Source organism: Amblyomma maculatum, chromosome 2 (assembly GCF_055883805.1).
Source record: "Amblyomma maculatum isolate TAMU_Amacu chromosome 2, ASM5588380v1, whole genome shotgun sequence".
In the NCBI taxonomy this organism is placed as follows: domain Eukaryota; kingdom Metazoa; phylum Arthropoda; class Arachnida; order Ixodida; family Ixodidae; genus Amblyomma; species Amblyomma maculatum.
Window position 1 is genome coordinate 3,684,043 of NC_139345.1, and position 23,126 is coordinate 3,707,168.

The 23,126-nt window shown below is 44.6% G+C and overlaps 1 protein-coding gene across 2 annotated transcripts in view; it reads right to left on the reverse strand.

The window, feature by feature from the left end:
• Nucleotides 1-23,126, reverse strand: part of LOC146197855 (uncharacterized) — a 33,414-nt gene that overhangs the window by 4,797 nt on the left and 5,491 nt on the right. For both annotated transcript variants that reach the window (XM_084593114.1, XM_084593115.1), the window contains exons 2-10: nt 15,476-15,548; nt 12,104-12,202; nt 11,950-12,028; nt 10,290-10,570; nt 10,086-10,151; nt 9,899-9,935; nt 9,475-9,612; nt 723-751; nt 566-624 (exon numbers count right to left, since the gene is read on the reverse strand). In XM_084593114.1, the coding sequence (XP_084449240.1) occupies nt 566-624; nt 723-751; nt 9,475-9,612; nt 9,899-9,935; nt 10,086-10,151; nt 10,290-10,570; nt 11,950-12,028; nt 12,104-12,202; nt 15,476-15,546 (859 nt within the window). In that variant the 5' untranslated portion in view covers nt 15,547-15,548. The remainder of the gene's footprint in view (nt 1-565; nt 625-722; nt 752-9,474; nt 9,613-9,898; nt 9,936-10,085; nt 10,152-10,289; nt 10,571-11,949; nt 12,029-12,103; nt 12,203-15,475; nt 15,549-23,126) is intronic.

Sequence of the window (23,126 nt, forward strand, 5' to 3'; positions counted from 1 at the left end):
TGGAAAGAAAGCATAGTTTGGTAGTTGCAACATTCAATTTTAGCGACAATACAACCCCTCCCCTAGCACCAAAAAGCTGCATAAATATAACAAACTTTATTTCTTCAAAAACAAGACAAACAAGCACAGTAATGTTCTTTTGTAGGCCATGTATTTAAAACAGGAAAAGCATCCATTTTCACGATGATACAGTCCCGTTGCTACCTGTTACATCCAGTTACTAAAGTCTTAATGGTTTTGAAAGCCACCGGCTATTTGATATATTGAAAAATAACAGTAACTTGCAATCACTTTCTTTTAACTTTCAAAGTAAACAATGTTTGGCATGAGTCAGCACTTGTAAGATATAGTAGCATTCAATGATGGGATGCTCATGTAAAAGTAAGATTTACAGGGAGATTCCCCTAAAATATTTGTTCGTTAAAAGATTTACGGCAAAGAATGTGTCGTCACATGGAAAAATATTTCGCCGTTTTTGACACCATCTGGTTGACTGTGACTGGGCAAGTTAAATATACCAAATACCACAAGTTGTCACACACTCAATTTGAGAAAAGCAGTTTACCTTTTTTGTCAAACTGGGAAGACAACTTTTTGGCCATTGCAGTGCAGTATTTGAATATCCTAAATAAGGAGACATTGAACATACAATATCAGCTAGCCAAAAAAAACTCCCTTGCAAAGCTCAACACAGGCGGCCAAGGCTACAAAGCACCACTCACCCAACAACATCCACAAGTCCGGACGAGCTCTGTAAGGCAAATTTTCCAAGTTTGATACTAGGCTACAACATGCATGGAATCAACATAACATAGAGACCAGTGTGTCAAAACAGAGCATGCTGGTTGCACTTTTTCAGTTAAAAATGGAGTGTTGCATCATTAAAATTCTGCCGAGTTATGCCTGTAGGTGTGGGTAGTACAGCTATGAAGCAGAGTTTGTTGAGAAACTTGCATCAGCATTAATACCACAGCCAGGCCATCTCAGCACACCAGTACTTGGGATTACTTCAACAAATAAACCAGCACAGTTTAATCTGAACTTCACCAGATTGCATGTGTTCATAGGGATACACATATAATCCAATTACGCTCATTTGTACAACATTAGTGCTGATGCACTTGCGACATTAGAATGGTGCAAAAGGATGCTTAGAATGGATGCAAACAAAATGTGGTCATAAGAATTCTAGAATACTCCCCAAGTAGAAAAAATAAATTAAGTTAGCGAGAAACGAACAACACAGGTGCTGAATTACAATTGAAGTTTATTCGAAAGGTCTGAACAAATTAACCTTTTCTCTACCGATGACGAGTATAGTCGTTATGAGATTTTGTACCAATATTACCAATGACGACTATATCCGTTATGAACAAAAATTTCTCATACAGTGAACCGATGTCGACTATATTCGTCCTATTGCTTCTAATTGCAATTTCTGACACCAGATGGCAATATTTGTCCATGCTGTGCCATTTGTCTCTCTTCTTTGGTTTTCTTCCCACCTCTGCGACCCGCACGTGAAACATGGCTGCCTCTGTGCCGCAAGAGAATGACTACAGTGTTGAGTGACAGAGGGCGTAAAATAAAGTATTTTGACAACTCCTCACCAGACGACGGCTCTCTAGAGCTTTGCTTGGAAAAAGAAAATGGCGTATTCTCATCTAGGACTTCGACGACGACGATTCTGCAGACGGAACGGAGGGCCTTGTGACTGCCTGTGAGTGGTTCCCCGTCGAGGTTTCAGATCCACCTGCTGCCCCGCCGCGTTTCTCGTTCACTCAAGTGCCTAGAATAACCGATGCACTGCCTGACACTGGCGATGTAGTGAATTGGTTTGAGTTTTTTTTTTTGATGAGGAAATCTTTGGCATAATCGAAGCAAGACATGTGTGCTATTCAGTGAAACCAACTTTAGGCAGTATTTCTCTTGCAATTTGTTAGGTAAAGAAACCCCTTGCAGTTGAAAGAACGGTATTGTTTTATTTAGAAAAAAAAAAAAGATTGCGGTAAAGAAAAGGTTAAGTAGTCTCGAGGCAAGCTGTCTGCTGAGTCAATTTCAGGGGCAATGTAAAGGGCCGAATGAAAGTGATAAAATCTTATATGCTATAAAATGTTTCAACAAGGAAAGATGCTATGGAAGCAGTGACATGAGAAAATGAAAACGGCAAGATGCAGGTGAAGGAGGGATAACAGACATGCGGTTAAGAAAAAAATCTTGACTAACATTTTTGTAGAAAGGTTAAAAGATCCAAGAAACGAGTTTACATGTTCAGATATGCAGTCTCTTTTGATAATAGGTTGATGGATGAACTGCTGACACATGTGTCGCCACTGGTTTGAATTAGGTAAGCCTCATGTATCTCCCGTGTGCGCTTTCCATATTTTTTTCAAAATCTTCGTCTTCTCGAGGGCTGACACGCAAGAGCATTATTTCAGTGAATGGGCAAGCTGCTGCCCGTGCCGGTTTTGAGTGACTGCGCATTTTCAATCAGACGGTCATCAATGCATTGTTCTGTTTGTCCAATATAGGACACACCACATAATACACAGTGGTATCTCATATACAACCTAGGCAACACAGGATTTTAAATAGTGTTTTGTGCTTAATATTGCTCGCGCTTTTCAGCAGCTCTTCTTGAATGACTCTTTCGCAGAGGCCTCCTAGGTTTTTGGGCGCTGAGAAAGCTATCCGTATTCAGTGTTTTCCGGCTATCTCCTCGAGTCTGTGGCTGGCTTCATGTATGTAGGGAATTACCGCTGTTCTTGACTGATTCAGGCTGCTGTTAGCGCAATGGGAAAAGCGAAACTCTTGAAGTAGTTTTTCTGTCAAGATAGCGAGGAGCGATATCAAGAGCCCCGCGTATGTCAACCATTTGACTTGCACCTGGAAGCTGGCCGGGACGGAGTGAAAGCACAATCGATGATGTGTGTTCCTTAGAGCTGATGAGGCAGTGCTACACTTCACTGGTTTTGAGTGCGCTGATGAGAAGGGTAGAAGGTTCTTAATGGAGTGTGGTGCGTATCTCCAGCACATGTGTTCTGGTGTGATTCTGAGGACCATGTCGAGAAACCTCAGTTCGTTGCTAGCTGAAAGTTCAGGGGTTAAAGTGAGACCTGGCAGTTTTGACCTAAACCGGCCTATGATACCCTCCAGTGTAGTGAGCTGGAAAAGGATGACGTAATTATCTATATACCACATGATCTTAACAGCCCCACAGCTGTTCAGATTTGCCAGTATGCTCCTGTCATATCTGGCCAGCAACAGGTCACTTATCACGGGTGCTAAGCAGGACTCTATGCACACACCATCCTTTTGCTTGTGAAGGGTCCCATCAAAGCAGACTGCAGAAGACCGAAGGTAGAGCAGCAGCACAACAAGGAACATGCCGACACTGATGCCACAACTGTTTTAAAAGCAAGAAGTCCCATGCTGTTCTATTGCTTCACTGACTGTTGCTAAAAACACTAGTTACAGCAGAAAATAGTACAAGGTCCTTGATGTCCATAGAAAATCCGATCCTTGAATGTGCTCTTGTTGCAGGTGGTGCGATACCTCTTCTGGGTTTCTGATTAGGAATGGGTGATCAATTTCGAGCACCGACATCGATTCCTGCAAGTAAGCAACTGCAATTTGCTGCCAGATGCCTTGCTCAGAGACGATTACATGAAAGGGAGAACAGTCTTTGTGGGTTTTCACAAAGAAGGCATTCGCGGTCAGCCCTATTATCAAAAGAGACAGCACATCTCAACATGTAAACTCACCTCTCTTAAATTTTTTCAACCTTTCTACAAAAATGCTAGCCATAATTTTTTACCCAACCCATTATCCATTATGCCCATTATCTAACTTTCACCTGCCATCTTGTTGTTTCCATTTTCTCACATCACTCTTCCCATAGGCATCTTTCCTTGTTGAAACTTTTTATAGCTTTTAAGAATTTAGCGCTTTTATCTGGCCCTTTACACCGCCCTTGATATTGACTCAGCTGACAGCTTGCCTCAATATTACTTAATGTGTGGGCACCTTTCGAATAAAATTCAGTTGGGGTCAGCGCCTGTGTTGTTTGTTCCCCTTGTAATAGGGCGTTTATTGACGCTCAGATGGAGAGCTGTGAGGAGAGGACCTTGCAACGGCAAGCCCAGCGTACTTCTTCTTTGTCTTCGTTGCACAACGCACTGGTGCATGTCGATGGCTGAAGTGCTGACTATCACAGTACATTTTCCCCCCGGGTAAAAAAAAGGAGCCATCCTGGCGACTTATGGCGCGGAAAGCACAGCGGAGTCATAGAATGGCTTCAATCGCTTCACGTGAACTGTTTCACGACCACGGCGACGCAAGTCCGCAGAGGGCGTGACGGGCTCAACTACGTAGTTGACTGCAGATGTTTGCTGGAGGACCCTATATGGCCCGTGGTAGCGAGCAAGAAATTTCTTTGAAAGGCCAGGGATTGTGGAGGGCACCCAGAGCCACACCAGAGAGTTCGGGAGATATGACGAAGCTTCGCCGGTATCACGGAGGTATTTTTGTTGCCACTGATTTTCTGTTGTGAGAGAGCGGGCATCGGATAGTGGGGAAGATTCGGAAACGTCAGGGCGGTAGGGAAAAAGTGTGTCCATGGTACAGGGTGGCTCGCGCCCGTAAAGGAGAAAGAATGGAGAGAATCCAGTAGTGGTCTGTGCCGCGGTGTTATATGCGTAAGTAACAAACGGTAGAACTTGGTCCCAATTGGAATGGTCGGTGTTCACGTACATAGCCAGCATGTCACCGAGAGTGCGGTTGAAACGTTCTGTCAGTCCATTCGTCTGAGGGTGGTACGAGGTAGCGGTGCGATGTATGATGCGGCATTCTTTCAGGAGAGCCTCAAGAGCGTCTGATAAGAAAACGCGTCCGCGGTCACTGAGCAGTTCGCGAGGGGCACCATGGCGAAGAATCAGGTTTTTCAGAATAAAGGCAGCCACGTCGCGTGCGGAAGCAGAGGGCAGTGATGATGTCTCAGTGTAGCGGGTCAGGTGATCCACTGCCACGATAATCCAGCGGTTGCCAGCTGAAGTTGTAGGAAGGGGACCGTATAGATCTATGCCGACACGATCAAACGGACGGGCAGGACAGGGCAATGGCTGCAATGGAGCAGGAGACTTGAGAGGAGTTTTTCGGCGTTGGCAAGACTGGCAAGAGCGGACAAAATGGCGGACAAAGCGGTACATTCCACGCCAGAAGAAGCGTAGACGCAAGCGCGTGTAGGTTTTCAACACTCCGCCGTGGGCGCACTGGGGATCAGTATGGAAAGCAGCACAAATTTCGGCGCGGAGATGACGGGGGATGACTAAAAGCCACTTCCTTCCGTCGTGAAGATAATTGCGGCGATAGAGCAGCCCGTCACGAATTGAAAAATGGTGAGCTTGGCGGGCAAGCGCCCTAGACAAACGACCTGGAGAGTGACTTGAAAGAAAGTCCAGAAGTGTAGATATCCACGGGTCGCGCCGCTGTTCCGTAGCCATGTCGATAGTGGCAAGCGAAGACAAATCGTAGGCACAGATCTCATCAGACAACGAAGAGGGAGGCAGCGGTGAGCGCGAAAGAGCGTCCGCGTCAGTATGCTTGAGGCCTGAGCGATATATGACACGAATGTCATACTCTTGGAGGCGAAGAGCCCAGCGAGCAAGGCGGCCGGACGGGTCCTTGAGGGACGCCAGCCAGCACAGAGCGTGATGATCAGTGACCACATAAAATGGTCGGCCATAGACATACGGACGGAATTTGCCGATGGCCCAAATAATGGCCAAGCATTCTCTTTCCGTAACAGAATAATTTGACTCTGCCTTGGTCAAGGTGCGGCTTGCGTACGCCACCACATAGTCTCGGATACCAGGTTTGCGTTGGTGAGAACGGCGCCTATCCCAATACCGCTAGCGTCAGTGTGAATCTCAGTTGGCGCATTCGGGTCGAAGTGGCGGAGGATGGGAGGCGAAACCAAAAGACGGCGTAAGGTGTTGAAGGCGTCATCACAAGCAGGTGTCCATGCGGAGAGGTCGGAGCTGCCGGAGAGGAGCTGGATGAGAGGAGCAATAATAGAGGCGAAATTTAAGATGAAGCGGCGAAAGTAGGAGCACAGGCCAATGAAACTTCGTAGCTGCTTCAGTGATTTTGGGCGTGGGAATTCGGCAACTGCACGAAGTTTGGTGGGATCGGGAAGAATGCCATCCTTAGAAACGACATGACCTAGAATAGTTAGTCGGCGAGCAGCAAAGCGGCACTTCTTCAGATTCAGTTGGAGGCCGGCGGTAGCGAGACAAGTGAGAACGTCCTTCAGTCGGAGCAGGTGGGATTGAAAATCGGTAGAAAAGACTACGATATCATCGAGATAGCAAAGACAGGTTCGCCACTTGAATCCACGAAGCACAGTGTCCATGAGGCGTTCAAATGTGGCCGGGGCGTTGCAAAGCCCAAAGGGCATGACGTTGAATTCATATAATCCATCTGGTGTGATGAAGGCAGTTTTAGAGCGGTCAGCGTCATCCATTGGCACCTGCCAGTAGCCAGATCGTAAATCCAACGAGGAGAAAAACTCCGCGCCCTGCAAGCAGTCCAGTGCGTCATCGATGCGTGGCAGAGGATAGACGTCCTTGCGCGTGATCTTGTTGAGCCGGCGGTAGTCGACACAAAACCGGAAGGAGCCATCTTTTTTAGGTACCAACACAACTGGAGACGCCCAGGGACTGTGGGACGGCCGAATGACACCACGACGGAGCATGTCGTCCACATAATCAGCAATTACTTGGCGCTCCGAAGCCGACACACGATAGGGGCGCTGGCGCAAAAAAGGTGCGGTTTTGCCGGTGTCGATGGTGTGCTCTACTACAGACGTGCGGCCCAAGTCAGTTTGAGGAAGGTCGAATGAAGAAGCGAAGTTCTGCAAGAGGGCGACAAGTTGATCACGTTGCGCAAGTGGAAGATCAGCATCAATAGCATGTTGGAAAACGTCGGAGGGCGTCGAAGCGGTCGCAACATCGTAAGAGCACAGACTAACGTCGAAGGAGGGGTTTGAGTCAGCAAGAGTGGTGATATGACCGGGATCAAGCTCTTCAAGAGCAGGACTGCTGGGCAAGAAAATGGGTTCGAGGCGTAAAGTGCACTCTTGCCGTCTTGAATTTCGAGAACTGCGAACGGAAAAAGAAGGCAGGGATGACGGGAGGCGGCTTCGGAAGGTGTAAAAATCGCAGTCAAAGGAGTTACCCACTCACAAGACAGTGGTACGAGGGCAGCAGAGAACGGAGGAATGTCGGTGTCATGGGCGACGAGAAGTTTTGCAGTGCGGGGAGGGGTATCACAGAAGGGGGCATCACAGAGTGGGGCGAAGGCAATTTGCACACGAGCACAGTTAATAACGGCTTGATGAGTCGATAGAAAATCGTATCCGAGGATGATATCATGCGAGCAGTTCGGCAGAACAATAAACTCGATGGGGTACAAGACGTCTTGAATGAGCACACGGGCTGTGCAAGATGCGGAGGGGTGAATGTGCTATGATGAGGCGGTGCAGAGCGAAAAGTCGGAAATCGGAGTGGTCACTTTGCGAATTCGACGGCAGAGCGCTTCACTGATGACGGAGACGGCTGCACCGGTATCGACGAGAGCGAGAACTGTGGCGCCTTCTACAGAAACTTTGATAACATTAGCGGGACGACACGGAGGACTTGAGGAATTCGAAACAAGCGCAGTTCTCGCCCCCGGAACTGCGACTGTTAGTTTCCCTCAACGGTGCTAATAGAACGTCGCAGCATTGGAGAAAGCGATCGGCGCCGAGGAGAATGTGATCGACGAGTGGCATAGGTTTGGCGATCTTGTGAGACAAATTGAGAACCGGGCGGAATCATCTGCGAGCGTGAGTCGGTATCGTACGGGTAAAGTCGAATGTCAGGCTGTGAAGGTTGGAGGCGCTGGCGACAAAGGCGTGCAACATGGCCCGGCCGACCGCAGGCATAGCAAATCGGAAGGTTGTCCGTAGTACGCCAAGGTTTCATAGGATGTGGGCGGAACCTTGAGGGTGGGGCTTGGAACGAAGGCTCAGCATGCGGCGGTGAACGGTAGGCAGGGACCTGCACATAGGAGCCAGACGTGGGCGAAGGTGGTGGCCTAGTACTTGGGCATACGTGAGAGGTGCCGTCACAGGCGGCAGCACGGGGTTGGACGGCAAGACATCAGCGACGTGTTCTTGCACGACACGGCGTATAGTAGGGGCCAAAGATGGAGCCAGTTCAGGAACGAGGCGGCCCGAGTCTTGAAAATGGGGAAGGAGTGAGATTTGACGTGCGACCTCTTCACGAATAAAATCTTTGATCTGTTGATTCAGCGGGCTCCCTTCAGAAGTTGGCGAACCACCCAGGGGCTAAGGCGGATACGTCTTCGTCGCACACACTGGAGCGGCGCGTAGAAGCGCGCCGCTTGCGGAGCTCGTCGTAGCTCTGGCAAAGCTTCACGAGTTCACTAACGCTGGTGGGATCTTTCGCTACCAGCATCTGGAAGGCGTCCTCAGAAATACCCTCGAGGATGTAGCGGATTTTGTTCGGTTCCGGCATGGCCGGGTCGACTCGTTTGCAGAGATCAACGATGTCTTCTATGTAGCTGGTAAAGGTCTCATCAGCGCGCTGAACACGATCGTGCAAACGTTGTTCGGCACGAAGCTTACGCACTGCTGGGCGGCCGAACAGTTCCGCGAAATTCTTTTTAAATGTCGACCAAGATTACAGGTCAGCCTCATGGTTGCGAAACCAGAGGTTCGCCACGTCCGTCAGATAGAATATGACGTTACTGAGCTTGTATGAGTCATCCCACTTGTTGTAGCTGCTTACTCTTTCATACGATGACAGCCAGTCGTCGACATCTTGGTCGGCCGTGCCACTGAAGAGGCAAGGGTCACGCTGGCGCACGACGCCAGAACACATGATCGTGGGTGGAACGGCCGGCAGCGTCGAAGTGGGCTCGTCTTGCATGGCGGTTGTAGAGGGTAGTGTACGGCTTCGCAGTTCCAGTTTGGATGGGATCGTACCCGGCACCTCCGCCAATTGTAATAGGGCGTTTATTGACGCTCAGATGGAGAGCTGTGAGGAGAGGACCTTGCAACGGCGAGCCCAGCGTACTTCTTCTTTGTCTTCGTTGCACAACGCACTGGTGCATGTCGATGGCTGAAGTGCTGACTATCACAGTACACCCTCTTCATCCTTTTTTTGCGCTGTTCCCCTTTTTAGAAAAAAGAAACAGCCTTAACTACAATATGCATTGGCATCTGCTTTGAATGACCCTGACAGGTCCATTTTCGAGTGTATGGCAGGTGCCCTGAACCACACCAGGTGAGGCACCTTGAAAAGCTCTACATGTTCCAGTACAAAACAAATGCAGCAGTTACACTGAGGGAGCAAATTGAGCCCTTTAGACACACCAAGTGACATGCAAAACCAACGATGGGTGACTTACCAGAAATTCAGATTGTGTATCAATGAGCGACGGCAGGTCAATAATATGCTCAGACCTGTGAAGAGTAGCAACAGCTTTATTGATGCTGTCTACTTTTTCCTTCAACCCTCGCTCTTCGACTCTCATCCTTCGGCAGAACTATAAAAAGAGCAAGACAAAAAACTTTGCATGCAAATACTGCTTGTTTCTTGCCTCTTCAGGCCTACATAACATTTAAACTATTACTGCCGGCAATTGTGTCAACAGTAAAAATTCAAGCTCCCACTTCTAATGTCAGGCTTTTAAAAACATGCAACGTATCTGACATAACACTGCCTTATCATCCCAACCAAACTTGTCCAAATGCAAATACTGAAGCAAAGTGCGTGAATATGCATGCTTATATATTTTAGCACTTTTCAGAATAAAAAAAAAACAGACATACCACCTCTATCCTCATGAGTTCATCATCCGAGACAAAACTGAAGAAAGAGAAAAATGAACAAATAAATGTTTTTCAACTGGCTAACTCTAATGCTATTGAGCCAGCACATCTAGACTCCATTGCTCATCTAAACCTGACTAAGACGGAACAAGGCCAGGAAACAAGGAATAGATAAACAATTTCTCACCGTTCCATCCGAGCTTGCAAGCGTTTTATTGAAAGTTCCCTGTCTGCTCGTTTCCTTTCCAACAAACTGTCAATATTAGATAAAGGGGGAAAAAAAAAAAAACGGGCGAGATGCAATGTAACAAATGCTTGTGAGTTCCAGACTACAGAAAACAGAAGATATTCAAAAATATCATAAAACAGTGAACAAATGGTGGTGACTCACAGTAGAACGCTCTCCTTTTCTGATTTAAAAGCATTCAACTCTTCCATATATTTAGAATTCTCAGACTGTGTCCTTAGAGTGATCTTCTTAATTATTTCCAACTTCCAAGCCAGACATTTTGATGAAGTGGAGGGGCTACTGAAGTTCAGTGAATGCCTCAGTTTGCGGTGAAGCAAGAGCACAGACAGGCTGGCGAGAAACCGGGAGCACTGCTGTGTTTTAGGCAGAAGCAGCAGTGCAGCATTGAATCCTTCAACATAAGGAGCTGCAAAAGCATCATCCTACAGGGAGAAACCAAAACAGCTCTCATCACATACTGCTCACTGTAACCACCATGCCTTTACAATATCTTTGTCACCGGGCAACAGGAGATGCCTTATATGCAACCTGCAAGTTTTTTCATCACTGCTTTTATGCAGTGTTTTTACATCAGTGAAAAATAGTTATATAAGGAAACACATAATGCTGGCTTAGTAAAGCTGCTAACTGAAAATGTGACACTAAAGGGACAAATTTTTCTGCAGTTTCACTTCTCTCGAAGCCCCACCACGACGGTGCAGTGTTAAGATGCCCAATTACTGTGCCGGAGTTTCCGGGTTCGATCCCGACCGCCGGCGGCTGCATTTTGATGAAAGCGAAACGGAGAGACGTCCATGTGCTGTGCGATGTCAGTGCATGTTAAAGATCCTCAGGTGGTCGAGATTACTCCTCAGCCCTCCACTACGGCCCCTCTTTCCCTCTTTCCACCTTCACACCCATCTTCCTCCCTTCCCTTGCGGGGCGGTTCAGGTGTCCACAGAACAAGTGTGACAGATACTGTGCCTTTCCTTTTCTGTGAACCAATTATTATATATCACTTCTCTCTAACTCTAATAAAAACAAATTCTGTCAAATGCAGCTGAAAAAAGGCAGAACTCAGAAACCATCCAGGAGCCCAAAGTTTAATTACATGGCAAAACATTCTCAGTGACACCAGCAATCTTTCTAAAAATGCCTGCTTTGCTATTTTGTGGTTCTTGCAGTGCATCCACAGCCTCAGGGATGCCAGATGTTTTTCACTTACCTAGTTTACCAGTTTCAGAGTGGCAAATTTTCAACCACATACTGCAGATAAGAGCAGTCAGTGCTTCAAAAGTCTGCTTTCTGATTAGTAGAACGACTCACAGATTGAAAACTGCTTCCTCTATATTCCTTCATAATGATTACGGTTTAATACAAAAGGTGGTTGATAAGGAACATGGCCTAGTCAGCACTGCTACGCCCACTGAGGCATAGCAACTGCCTTATGACCGCCTGCCACAGAAAAGAACTTCTTACGAGAGAGAATAGAACCTTTACCACAGACTTACTGTGTACAATCCTGGCCGCAGCAATACAGAGCACATTTCAGCGATGAAGACTTTTGTCACGCATTATCTAATAAATTCTGGGAAATACCTGATGCATACATTTGCATATGCCACTGGTGTGATCCCGTATGAACCCAAGTAACCATTATATCTTTTCTACAGAAAGCGTAAGAAAATTTTAAGTACTAGCATTGTGCTCCATAATAGTTCGGCCAAGCCTGTACACCAGAGAAGTATGATAGCTAAAAAGATGGCTTCTGGGTGAAGGTAGCACTGTAGGTAAAAAGTAATTTCACATCTGCCGTGCTTACCTGCAGAGTAGCTATCCAGTGTGCCATCTCTCCACGGAAGAGTTTGTCCGACTCCCCACCCTGCACTGGCCATATAGTCCTGCAAGTTCGGACACATGCTCAATGCAACTGACCTGCAAGACATTCGGGTAGAAAATAGAAAGTAACAACTGACTTCAGCCTTGAGCCTGCAGCCTTCTTGTCATAGGTGCTATAGAGGAAATACAGCACTTGGCGGACAGTGGCTGAAGCTTGTCTTCCCCTGAAGTGGCTCCTGTTGTAAAAGCACAAAGCGGTAATCTATGAATATTAAAACAACCTCTGCACTATAGGCTCCCAAACCACTGCACGGCGGCACTGCTGCTCCTGACAGACAGCGCCATCTATGGCAGAAAAATAGAAACTGGGAATATGGGGACCACACTGGCCACGCATTCTCTTTGCACTGCCGCATTCCTGCTCTTTTCCGTGCACGTGCAGAGTTCTTGCGCTGCATCTGCGGCACGTCACAATGTACCGTCAATGGTGTGGCTTCAGAAAAATCCGTTTGCTTGACACATTTTTTATAAATTGACCTTTAATAAGGTTAAAAAGTTTGTTGACAGCATGTGCTCTCTGCCGCAGACGGTCAACATGGATGCATGACTGGACGCGATGTGAGCATCGGAAGTCAGCAATCACATTGCATAGGCCGTATGCTTTGTATTAACTAGTCATTTTAAGCGATAGCTTATACAGCTCGTTCGGTCGAAAAGCCACTGGCATAGTAGCGGTAGTAGTCCGCACTGCATGTTGGAAATAATTGGGGGCTGCGCAAAAAAAATTATATCATTGTAATACGTACTTGTAGTGATCGATTACTGATTGGACGAGTTTATGATATTAATGTATTTAATTGAATTAAATAAATAAAAAAAATGAAAAATGCGTTAAAAGGTGTCAAACTGCTCAGAATGGAAAGTTAATGTTCGCTGATGCTAAGTATCCACATATAAAACAAAATAAATAAAATTAAAAATTAACCCTTTGAGTCGAATTTAAAAAAAACTGTCCCAGATGGTCAAATTACTTTATTATGAATTTTGAAAGTTCAGTATGAGTAAAGTCAAGGAAAAGTAGAAAAATATTAGGAACCGTATTTTGGAGCCAACGTTGCTCCACACTGCAAACTCAGGAACCTCAGGAAACCACAAGGAGAGCAGGGATACCCCCTGAGCATGGATGATGATAAACAAGCTAACAGCAGCCCCAATAAAGATGGAAATTGGTTTCTGTGGCCCCTGCACTGGGAGTGGCCATAAAGATAAAAATAGTTTTGCGCGCCATCATTGCGATCATGGGGGGGCATAATCGAAATCATGCAAGGGACATGCTGCAGAATCACTTCTGTTTATCTTCGCAAGAAGGCAGCGCAATAAATTTCAAGTGCTTCTTGTAAGCCCTAGGAGGTGGCAGCGCCTCCCAGTAAGCATGCATCGTCATTAGGGCATGAGATTTCAAACGGAGGATTCAAACCGTACCGGTACGGCAAAAACCTTGCAGGACGGAAAACCACTGCCGTATATTTACGGCAAAAACCCTCAAAGGGTTAAATAAATAAATATTAAAAAAATAAAGTGTAGAACACCATCCATGCTCCTGTGAAATGCTAATGAGTCATACCCTTACAGCGGAGCTTAAATTACCTCTAATTTTTGGTTGGTTGGTTTCATTTATGGGTTTAACATCTCAACGCGATTCAGGCTATTAGAGACTCTAGTGGAGAGAGGGCTCTGGAAATTTTTGACACCTGGGGTTTTTTAATGTGCACTGACGTTGGACAGCACACGGGTCCCCTGCTTTTTGCCATCGAAAATCTAATTTTTGATATATGCTCGAAATAGTACTGAACTCTCCATAAGCACTACAAATCGAAGCACTCAATGGCGCACTCGATCGATGTTCTGCGCTGTCGGATAACACTTTGTTTTCACATGGCATCCTTGTAAAGATAGTCGTGTTCTCTAGAGATGAAAGTCAATGGCATGAAAAAACAACATTTGCTTGTGGCAGTGGTATCCATCCACTGGAACTGTTCGTGAGGCAGCGGAACATTTTAAGCTCTGGAAAGCTAGGCTAGATTAGAAGCCAGGTTGGGAAGCTAGCTCTGAAGAAGCTAGTCTCATGTACTTTGGTTCTCACGCCGTGTTTGGAATTTCGTGAGAATACGGGCTTTACTAGAGCACAACCGGTTGTTCAAATGCAGTGTTCAGTGCCGATGGCACCAAACCAATGCATACAATGTACAAGCGTAAATAACTAAGGTGCAAACACATGCAAAACAATATTAAGAAAATTTTAAAAAGTTTTAGTGCTTTATGTTTCTTCATATCTGCTCCCGGAGGATTGAACAGCGATGCTAAGGAAAGTTTGGGAAGCCAATAGCACTTTTAAGATGGCGGTAAAAGTCAACGCTAGCTGATATTTCCGCATTCAATGCAGGCATGATCATCCCATGAAAAGTGAGAGCTTTTCTTTTGAGACGGAAGATGCCCTTGCAAAGCTGGAATTTGCACTCGCTTCAAAACGAAGCTGCTATGGCCTTAATGTGAGCAGTGAACTCATGCTCCAGTGAAGCAATAGCCATTGCTTTGACCTCCTCGCCCACGAGTTGGAAAAGCATTCATGCTGTATAATGTAGTGATTCGGCAAATCAATGGGTCAATTCGGAACCCACGAGAAGTGCTTTCCAGCGAGCAAGAATTCATTTTTAATTTAATGGGCAGCTTCCACTTTTTAAATGAACTGTGAGCCTGTTGACCAGTCAAGAACAGCATTCTTGAAAGAAAACCTACTGAATCAAATCCTTTATCTTTTCCTACAAAGATATCCACCAAGAGAGCATGCGGGCTTAGCGCTGCTCCCCTCCTGCGCCCCGCTCGCACTCAAGGGAGCGTAAGCGCGTGGGCTACTGGTGCTAACGCTGGCATCTGGCCTGCAGCATCCGTCGCGCTTTTCCCCAGTAGCCTGGACAGCTTGCCGCCAGGCGAGTCAACGCCGCGCGCCGAAACTTGAGCTTAGGTTCCCTATTCTCTCGATACATGACTGAATGAGACGGCTAACTTTCCTTAACTGCCCTGCAAGCATGGTGCACAAAAGAAATCAGTTCAGTTATTGTAAATTAGGAGATAAATAACTAGCTACTTTGTTAGAAACATAGCCCTACAACACAAACTAAATGCAAATTGGAATGAAACTAGATAGACAGCTCATGCATGTGCAATTTTATCATCTGTGATCTTATCAAATAGCCCTTTATAAATAAACTGACAATGCTGCCAACTTGGCAAACCATCCAAGGTTGCTGCAAGCCTGGAATTCTTATACAAATATATCTTGGTGGTCACCAGAATAGAACAGTTATGTTTTACAATCTGGTTTCATGCTCAACTATCAGTATAGCAACTCCTAAAGAAGAGCACAAGCCAGAAGCCATTATTTGCGAATCTAAAAGAAAAAAAAATCTTACAAATCTTTGAAGGTCAAAGAAATAAAAAAGGGCACATACTGTGAAAGCTTAGTGCCCTCAGGTAAACTGAAGTGGAGAGCGTCAAGGCAGCCCAGCAAGAGGGCCTCCATTCCTGCGTAAGCGATGAACCGTTAGAATTTCATGACAATGCTCAAAATGTGAACTACATGAAGGAGAGAACAGGCAAATGAAAATAACAAGCACATCTATAATGAGTTTCAAGGCATGAAGCTCTACTATTTCAATTCAGTGCACAACACCTTAGGTCACTCATAGCTCATTGCAGGGTTCACCAAAGTTTGTGTCACATATCCATGACTATTTCAGTAAAATCTGTGTGACAAAATTTCAATATTGGCGTTCTAGTCGAAAAGCAGCTACCATGCCCAAATGAAAGCGATTGGGTTCATTTCCAAATTTCTAACAGGTCTTTTCTTTTTCAGTGCAAGTGCCAGTTGACAGAATAATTTTTTTTTTAACTTTATTAAAGTTAAACTGCTCTCCTAATCTTTCATTGATAAGCTATTGCCTATTTGCCTGCCGTGTTATCATCCATGTGCACTGTTTAGCAATTCAAATGGGAGATGAGACAAGGCACAGCACTGTTGAAGCAGACCAGACAAGCAGTTTTCTCCACTGCACAAGTTTTAACAGGTTAACGCTTCTCCCTACCACACAGCATGAATATCATAAGAGCCACATGCTCGGATGAATGAAAGCATCTGCGACAGAGTTCAATCTATCCTGTTTCCTGGTCACATGACCAATCTATTCCACAATGATAACTTTCATATACTTCAGAATTTTGCTTTGACATTGCGCACACATATGCAACACAGCGAGTATAGGCAGAAAGCCTTCTGGAGGCCTGACAAAACCGACACCCTACTGAGAGACACTTGGCAGAAGCAGCAGTGAACACAATAAGGAAAAAACACAAAACATTTATAAATATGAGAGAAAAATAAAAACAGGAATAGCATCTGCTTTCACAATAAGGAGGTATATTCCGAGTGAACAGAATTTGGTTCACAGTATTTTAACATTTTCGTATAAATTGCTCAGGTGCAAGTAACACCCAGCAGTCAGTGTAATGTGTGTTGTATACACCGATTTGTAATGTTAATGAGACAAGGTCTTCGAGATATGTGTCGTTTTTCAATATAACATTGTGGTAGCATTACATAAGAATGGAACTGCGTAAGGCAGTGATAGGTATAAGCATTGATTGAAGCTTGGTTTTGTGTGGGCATAAAATTGAGCATTAGTAATAATATGTGCTGTTTTCCCTGTAGCCTAAAAAGAATGTTGATGTGAGTTTGCGTAGCAGTGCACTGAGCAGCTGGAAACAATAACTCAACATAGAAAAGAACAATGAATTTAAAGAAGCAATTTAATGCCTTGAGGCAAAAGGGATCATAGTCATGATATCAAGCTGATTGTGCGAGCAAGTTTGGAACGAATGTGGCTGATACGCAATTTACAGTACATATTCTTGTAGAAAACAATGCCTAGGCTTTTTATTGGTGACATCCCTGTGTTAGAGCAGCAAATACATAGGTTGGTACCAGTATCTATGATCTTGTTTCGAGGGTGAAATAATAAGCCTTTTGTCTTGAGTGTGTCAAGAATCAATGGACTTGAAATGATCCAGTGTTTAGCAAATCTAGTACCTTCTTAGCTTTCATTGCAGTTCAAGTAGCAACAGGCCAGGAAAAAGCAAACTACTGTCATGGCATAAATTATGAAGTGGGCAAATGTATCAATGCTAACTATGTCAATGATGTATATGTTAAATGATAAGGGTTCCAAAATGCTGCTTTGCAAAACATCGCACTGGACTCTTTTCCGCTTAGATTTGAAATTATTAAAGGAGTATATAGACACCAAATTTTGGTGACATTTTTTTTCTTGTTAACGATGCATAAGACATTCCTGTAGTCAATCTGCACGCAGTTTTCGCCTACGACGTCACAGCCATTGCTCTGCTATTGAAACCGAAACAGATGAGAAAAGAAATTTGATTATAAATTATTCAGCAGTCGTAGGCGAATATGATGTGGTGATTCGTAAGCAGTAATGTCTTAAGCACCATAATAAAGGAGAAAACACGAAACCAAACATTAGGTGTCTATAGTCCTTTAATATGAAGCTGCTGATGTCAATTATGCAAGCAACTCTGTGAAAGGACTATGAAGCTATAATGAAAACCACAATATTCTAGTTCTAATCTAATATATAATATTCCATTCCCCCTGCCCCACACCCCCGTCTCTGTTTCCCAGGCTCATACCCTTTGCAAAATTCAAACAAACACACTCATTACACCAGCAAGACTGTACCTATACCGTTTCTCTTCTGATCCACCGTGCCCCAACTGCCCTGAGCTTTATGCGGATCTTGCACACTGCCTCTTCTACTGCCCTGTCGCCATCCAAACTCCTTTCTACCCCACTCCCTCATCCCCAGTCCTCTCCTGGCATACATGGCTGGCTTCTCCTTACGAAGAGGACCAGCTCGGCCTGGTGTGGCAGGCGAACTTCATTTTGAGCAGTTGATTTCTGCTCTAAAATAAAGTGCTTTTACTACTACTACTACTACTACTACTGTAATATTCTAGTTCTATTCTAATATGCAACTCTTACCGAAAGTAAGAGTTGCATGGTTAATGCCATCAAATGCCTTTGAGAACTGTTAACGTGAAAAAGACTCTTGGTACGACAAATGCACATTTCAGCACAAAACACACAGGATGAAGAAGTTTAGCGTTCGTCCTGCGTCTGTCTCCTTTCTTCGTCCTATGTTTCTTTGCGCTGAAATATGCATTCACCTTTGAGAAGTTTATATATAATGCCAGTATATACTCTTTAAGCTCAAAAGCTTCCAAAATGAACCCTTTCTGGGGAAGTAATGCATTTTCTGTTGAGCAGTCGTTAGCATATCTAAATTGATATAGTGTTTGCTTTTTTAAAAGCCTGCTCATTCTCTCATGAAATAGTTTTCCAAGAGCCTTGGAGAAAACGGGAAGAATTTATATTGGCTTGTAGTTAGACATGCAGCTTCTACTGCCCCCTTTGAAAATAACAGGAACTTTAGCGACCTCTAGACCTTTAGGGCAAAAGCCTGTCAGGAATACTAAACTTTGATCATTTTAAATGCTGTTTATAATATGAAGGACATGATTTAATGGAAGTGTTTGTAACTCGTCCACTTCACAAGTTCTGCTACTTTTAGGGGAACTTCGGCAGTGGTTATTATAGCAAGGAAGCACCATCGCATGTACTGAGTTTCATTTGGTCCATTAAATAATTTAAAATATTTGACGCAAGGCATAACTTGCTGCGTGTAGGTTGGCTGTAGAAGTCCTTTCGTATGGCTAGGAGGAATGGATGGAGTGCCATAATAGCAATATTATTAAAGACTCATCACAGTTCTCTCTGGGTATGAGTGAACAAAGAGATATTAAACAATAACTGCGCATGACAGAACATGAGAGAAACTGAAGTTATAGACAACAATAAAAATTAAAATATAATTTGTACATTCACTAATGGAAGACAAGAACTCTTCAGTACTCACACATACAATGAATTCTAGGAATGACTCTAAACATGCACTTTCTTGCCAAAAACATATAATCATGCACTATTATTTTGCTGATATTACATTTACTGCCCAATAAACAATCCGAATGACATCAACATCCTTCAAGATCTTGTCCACATCGAGGAATGGCGCAGGACTTGACTTATGTCACTAAATAGTACCAAAACCTTTCTTTCCATTGCCAGTGAAACCATCAGGATAATATTTACACAATTGCCTCTAACCTTACAATATCAATTGACACCTACAAATACCTAGGTATTTGATTTAACCTGGTCCCATCACATACATCAGGTTACTAATTCAGCAAATCAAGTTCTAGGGTATTTACGGTGTAACCCTTCATTAGCCCCCAATTCTATAAAACTTCTTGCTTACTTAAATTTTATTTGTTGTGTTTCTGCACTAAAATCTCAGCTCAATCTTCCCACACTAGTCTGTCATCACAAAATTGCCCGTCTTTTCCTTTCCCTGTATCACAGACTTTACCTCACCTTCAACCACAATGCTCCCCCTATTATACCTGTGTCACACGAACACTTCTGATCCTCACTGAACTCAATCTACATTGAGGCTTTCAAGAAGGATTGAAGCATCCGGTGCTACGCGGGCATTTTGAATGACCATTGAGAAGTGGTTCCAAGCATGGTGTCGATATTATAAAAACTTTAATATAATGTTAGCATGCATTTAATACATTTTTGTATTAATATTTAAGGTTTTATTGCACTTAAAAGTTTCCGTGTGGCAGCTTCAATCTGCATTGAATGGAATGCAGATCGAGTTCAATGAGGACCAAAATTGTTCATGTGACAGGTACTATATGCGCTCATCTAATATCCCGCAACTCCCATTCTAATGCAGTTTACCCTAAGCAATCTCGCACTGCAACATATCAAGTCTTTTTTCATGAGAACAGCTGATGACTGGAATGACCTTCCATCTGAAGTGGTAACCATCATCAATTTGCTTCACTTCAAATCTGCCACCAAAGGTCATCTATATCTGCATTAATATTCCTTTGCAAGCCCACCCCTCATGTAATGTCCCTCATGAACCTTTGAGGAACAATTAATAAATACTGTTAAAATATATGTGCATAAAAATTGAATTTCCAGAATGACAGCTACTAACAAGAACTATGCTATGCTAATATGGCTTATTTGTTTATTGATTAATTTATGTATTTATTACAAGTACCCTATGGGCCTTGCGGGCATTACATAAGAGGGGATTCGTGAAATAAGCAATAAATTTACAATGCAAGAAAACCTTTAAACTGAAATAAGCCAACTAAGAAGCCATGAAAAATTCGATATCAATATCAGGAGCAGATTTTTGTAGACTAAGGAAAATACACGTCTAACAAAACAGGGACATATAGCAGTTCGGCGGAAAAGATCAGATGCCCCAGTGGGAAGTTATGAAACATGGAATAGTACAACGTTTCAGAGCGCGTAATGGTCAACAAGTGCACACAGACGACAAATCGAAGAGTTAAAAACAGCAACGAAATTTAGCTGCTGACCCAAGGACGCAGATCCGAATCCCGGCTTAAAAACTGATCTATGTGTTGTGCGATGCCAGTGCTAGTTTGGCACGCGATCTAAATTAATCCAGAAAAGGTACAGTTTTCCTAGATTCTGCAGCCACAAAGGTTTGTAAGCACCATCATAAAATGGTAAAAAAAAAAAATTAGTCTATTATTCCGAGATAAAAATTAAAACTGCATATAAATGCACATAAAGTAATTTCCATCCATCAGGCTCCACACTCCTGATGGCTAATTTACAGCCATCAGGCTCCACACTCTCCTCACTGAAGTCGCTTTAAGTATACTACAGAGAAATTCTAGTCTCATATTAGCTTTAGCAATTAAGCAGAATGCATACTTTTTTCGATGCGAAGAAGACAGGACGAAGGAGGGGAACAAGCTCTTATCATCAGCGTTCATCCTGCGTCTCTCATTCTTTTGCCCTTTTTGCGCTGAAAAAATATGTATTCTACTTACCAAGCCCTATTAGGCTGCCTTTCTATGTTAATACCTTAGCAGTTACGCTGTGAAAACGAACAATCAACTTTACACCTGGATAAGTATGTTGTTGTCAAACCAGGCGCTGGTCAAACTGCGGGTCCCGAAGTGAGCAGCGCGTATTCGTTTTGTTCGCGTGGAGCAAAAACCTCCTCACGTCTGTGCCAGCAGTCTGATCGCTGCTCGACTTTAACAATGGAGTCAATTGTGAGTCTACTGAATGGAATTGGCGCAAGACTAATCCTCGAACGCTGGAACCTTGGACTTCTACATAATAATAATAATAACAATAATAATTGGTTAACAGGAAAGGAAAGGCGCAGTATTTGTCACACTTGTTCTGTGGACACTTCCGCACCATAAAGGAAAGGTGGGAGGTTGGAGTGAAAGTGGAAATAGAGAAAGAGGAGCCGTAGTGGGGGCCACGGAGTAATTTCGACCACTTGGGAATTTTTAACATGCAATGACATCGCATAGCCCACGGATGCCTCTTCGTTTCACCTCCATCAAAACGCAGCCGCCAACGGTTGGTATCAAACCGGGGAACTCTAGCACAGTAGTCTGGTATCTTACCACTGTACCATCGTGGCGGGACTGGGAAAATATGCGCATACTTTGTAATGAGGTATTTTTTCCATCAAAAAAGCCCAGGATCCCACGCCGAGGTTAGGTTGCTAGCTTATGGCAAGTTTTCTTGGTTAATGAGTCACCATTCAATATATCAACACATGACTATCTGACTCAAAGAGGCCTATTATGGGGTTTTTAAGTCACCAGAAAAAAAAAAGCTAGTACCTTAAAATCTGCCCATGAACTTAAATTGAGAAACTGTCTTAACATCTGGATGGAGAAATATATCCCCTGGCATGTAGAATGCGCCTTGGGAATTTCAGAAAACGCTTTGCCTTGTCAGATGGAAGGGAGGATGCACCAGGTGCAGTCCTCCTGTGAAGGTACAGACCTCAACCAGCGACCATCATCATCCTATGACAACCCCAGGCAAGGCCTCCCGCACCACAGGGGTGGGGGGGGGGGGGTTTGTTTCGGGGAGCCGGCTTTTCCCAACCACGAGGCTCGTGCAATCTGGCTTATTCTCACCGGGGCAGAGTCGCAGCGCCAATGCACCACGTCCGTGCCACCCTGGCGGGTCAAAGTCTGACGCGAGCAAATATTCTAATATCTGACTTCGATTCTTCCATTTTCTTCTTTGAATTTTCTTCTTCTTTGAAAATGGGGTGACCCCATTCTTCACAAAATTTTTTCTTGCCAAGCTGGCGTCTTTCCCGTTCAAGGTGAAACCACAGCTCCTTTCTGATTTTCTTCACCTCGAGGAGACGGGGTATTTTCGGGCTGTAGACTGCTCAGCATCTTGCGATCCAGATTTAAACTTATTTCAACGAGAGTCAAGATGAACTGCTTTCATGCTTCGCTGGGCAGCGGGTTGAGATACCTGACGGTGGCATATGGTATTCCTGGCAGCTCAAACAGTTCTTTCAGGCGATCCAGGGGTGAGGCAGGGAGGATACACTCGAAAAAAATGTGTTCCGGTCTTTCGCACTCCACAGAAAGGACATGCATCGATGGATGCAGACAATGTCGGCCCAAAGGCTCGGCGGCGGATCGGTAAAATGCCGCGAGCGTAGCGCTACATGAATGATGCGCGGCATGCATCCAGGAAGTGCGCAGAGATGTATTTCCACATGGGACGCTCGGCGGATATTAGATCTCTGTGTAGATGGTTCGGTAGAGGTGGGGTCAGTAGGTCTAGTACGGTCTTCACTTCCACACTCTGAGGCTCTTTAACTCCTCTCTCAGCAGTAGCGAATCCTCTGCAGCCATACGATAAAACGTGAGCGGCGTCCCAGCGCGAGGGGAGTTATGCGACAGGTGCTCCCTGGTAAAGGCTGTGAGCCTGGTTGACAAGAAGTAGGTGGTGAACCTTTTTGTCAGTGGTATGTCGCACTCTACTGCTCGCGCTACTCATCTCACGTGCAACGCTCTAGTCAGGGCTGTGAGGTCTGGGACACCGGGGCCTCCTCTACGTCTTGGTTG